General features: G+C 33.0%; 1 protein-coding gene across 1 annotated transcript; it reads right to left on the bottom strand.

Annotated features, from left to right (window-relative positions):
- Positions 1-1729: 1729 nt before the first annotated feature.
- LOC107894792 (transcription factor bHLH94) lies at positions 1730-3050 on the bottom strand. The gene is made up of 3 exons (XM_016820006.2): positions 2470-3050; positions 2060-2383; positions 1730-1983 (listed from the first exon to the last, which is right to left on the bottom strand). Exons 1-3 carry the CDS (start codon positions 2884-2886, stop codon positions 1855-1857), a joined length of 870 nt encoding a protein of 289 aa, XP_016675495.1. The 5' UTR covers positions 2887-3050; the 3' UTR covers positions 1730-1854.
- Positions 3051-3277: the final 227 nt, after the last annotated feature.

A 3277-nucleotide genomic window follows, 5' to 3' on the forward strand; every position in this document is an offset into this window, starting at 1 on the left:
AGCAATTGTGCAATCTCTAAGAATACGAAGGATATCTTCTGAAGCATGACCACAAAGAAGAAAAATGAGATCGACTATTATTCCCCGCTTAACTCTTTCTACATTGCTAAAAAGTCTTTGTTTCAGAATAGTCTATAAGAAGAAACGAACCCTTTAAGGACCTGAAAACTTCCAAGCACACTTCTATTTAGCATCTTTATCATTCCAAGACTCTTCTATCAAAATCCTATAAGCATTTTTTTACAAAGAAAACCCCTGACGAGGTATGGCACCAAGTAACTCTATTAGTCCCTTCAGAAGGGTGTAGAGGGGGAACACCCATAATACGCCATATCACATCATCCGATAGCCAGATTTTTATAGAAAATATCTATTTGTATTTTTATAGAAAAATCATTATTAAAGTTTGTTAGGATTATTGTTGAAACTCCTGAAGATATCATAATATATTTCTCCAAAAAATTTCCTCACTCATGACTTTCAAAAGAATGGTGATATAAATACTTAGTAAATACATTCAAATAGCCATTTGAAAAGCTAGTATTCAAGATTTAATATGTAGAATATGAGATATTATATGATGTTTTCATAAGGGAGAGTAAATACGTGCTGTACTCTTTTTCCTTTAACCGAGGTTTTGTTCCATTGGGTTTTCCTGGTAAGGTTTTTAATGAGATAGTATGATATGCGTATTATAGATATGTGTCTTCACTAGGAATTTTTTTTCCCACAGGGTTTTCATCTTAGTAAGGTTTTAATAAGACACATTATCTACCAATGGATATTCAAGAAGGATGTTATGAATATATTATTATTAAGTGGATGTACATCAAGATTAAGATAGATTTTGATGTATTTTAAATTCTAATAGTCATTAGAAGTAGAGTTCTATTTCATGTATACTTCTTATGTCTATAAATATAAACTTTGGAGAAACATTGTAGAGAATTTTCATTAATCAATAAAATACGCTTTCTATTTTGCTCTCCCATTTTCTTTGTTCTTTACTATCTGTTTTTTTATTTTATAACAATACTTTAGTTATAAGTGAAATGGTAAAGTGTTTATAGGCATGGACATTGTTATCAATACAAGAGGACATGAGTTCGAGTGCGCTGAAATGTATTATCTTTCTATTTATGAGTTAGAGAAAGAAAGACTAACAGATGTGATTAGAACTTATAATATGATTGTTTAAAAAATTTTCTCTTAAAGCTTGAGTTTAATATTGAGAACTACAATCATAAATTGCCATCGTTAGTTTGGGACATACATTGTTATGAATTGAAAAAACATGTTCCGAGGGATATGCCCTTAGAATTGACGTAGTCCATGCTCACTCTCACCATTGTTATGTAATTTCCATTTTCTGAATAATTATTTTCTAAAATGGTGTTTCGTCTTTCTCTTACAACTATTAAAAAAAAACTATTTATTTACCATATTTTTCCTATATGAAAGATATAATTTTTAGAATGAACTGTATCACTAACTCTCGATTCAAATTATTTAAAATAAGTTGAATCATATTAATAAAAGAAATAAATTCGATCTTAGATGTCTTGAAAAATAAAAACTAAATAATAAGATAATACATATTATTGAATTCATATTTTTTTATATTAACATTAATGATCATATTAATCGAACTAAAACTCATTCGGCAGTTAAAACTTATTTGAATCCAAATGATTTTGTGGAAAAAAAAAGAACTTAAAAAGGGGGAAAAGAGGCAGAATTTTAATTGTTATTTAATTGAAGAATGAAATGCGAAATTAAGGGACATGAATGGAAGTAGGGAATTTCCTGGACACCCAGAAGTGAGAAAAGTGAAAATTGAAGAGGGAAACAAAATCATGGGAGAATTGAATTAAATGAATTGAACATAGCATCATCACCATCATCATCTTCAATTCTACATAGCAACTGATTCACTGCTGAAGCAATTCCATCCACTGTAGTCAGCTTGCAATCATCTTCTACCTGCATTCCCAAACATCAATTTATAACCACATCCGTCTTAAATAGTAGCAATTATTTGGTAATAATAGATAATTACCTTGAGAGTGAGAGAATAGAGGACAATTAGAGCAGCGGTTGTGACATTGAGATGAAGGATGGTGAGACGCATAGCATTCAAGCCTGAAACCAATCTGAAGAGCAGAGAGGGTCGCCTTTTCCATCTTATTTTGAGGTTTGCATGCGTCTCATTTACGTTAACTTCTATGTCACCAATGGGTGTTGAGTACTGTGGGGACGTGAAGAAGTCATCAAATTTTGGTCTTTCTTCTTTTAACTCTTTCTGACCACTTAGCCATTGAAGCCTTTGCTCTAGCTCTTTTACAAAATTGATAGATCCCCCTATAATGGATGCTTGATCCCCCTATAAAAAAACACAATATCTTTCACATCTTAGTTGGATATAATGAATGCGATTGCAGTGGTTAGTTAAAAGAGAAACATACATACCCTTTGGGCATAAGATGGAGGCATTAAAGATCGAAGAACGGAAAGATATTGATTCATTTGCTTTCTTCTATTGCGCTCAACTGTGATGTGAGTCATTCTCTGGTTCTCTATCTCTTCCTTGTTTTTTGGAGCCTTGGTGGATCGACGTCTCTTCCGGCGACCCACAGCCGACGGACCACTGGAATGGGGTAATGGTGGAGCCATTGAAGTTTGTGAAGAAGAACTAACCCGATGATCTCCATCAACTAGATTATTGGTATCTGATGTTTGGTTGCCGGGAATATGTTTAAAGCAGAATTTTTCTTCTTCTTTCCCCAACCCCAACCCCAACCCGTAACTCCAATTCCCTCCTAACAACACATCTTTGCCGTTGTAACCAAACCAGTCTTGCTGGAATACCACTGCTTCCATTGCCATTGATCTTTCACTCTTTTCAGCTCAAAATTGAAAACTTGATATTGTTTAGCTAAAACACCCCCCCCAAAAGAATGAATTGGGATATCAGCCTTGATGGGATTGAGCTTGAACTTTGAGTGAAGAAGTGAGCTTTTTAAAGGGATTTTATAAGAAATTTCAGGGTTTTTTCCATAGGTTATGTTATTTAATATGTTAAATGTGCTGCGACCGAAACCACGATTAAAAAGAAATAAAAGATTTATACCGCATTATTGCACGTGAAATAGTATGAAATTTTATTGAGAAAAAAGAAAAGAAAACAAAGGCCAAATGGTACAAAAATGAGATTTCCACAACAGGAAATGTAATTTGATCTGTCAAATGGAATGTGACATAGGAAGGATTAGTACCA

This window comes from Gossypium hirsutum, chromosome A13, assembly GCF_007990345.1.
Source record: "Gossypium hirsutum isolate 1008001.06 chromosome A13, Gossypium_hirsutum_v2.1, whole genome shotgun sequence".
Lineage (NCBI taxonomy): Eukaryota > Viridiplantae > Streptophyta > Magnoliopsida > Malvales > Malvaceae > Gossypium > Gossypium hirsutum.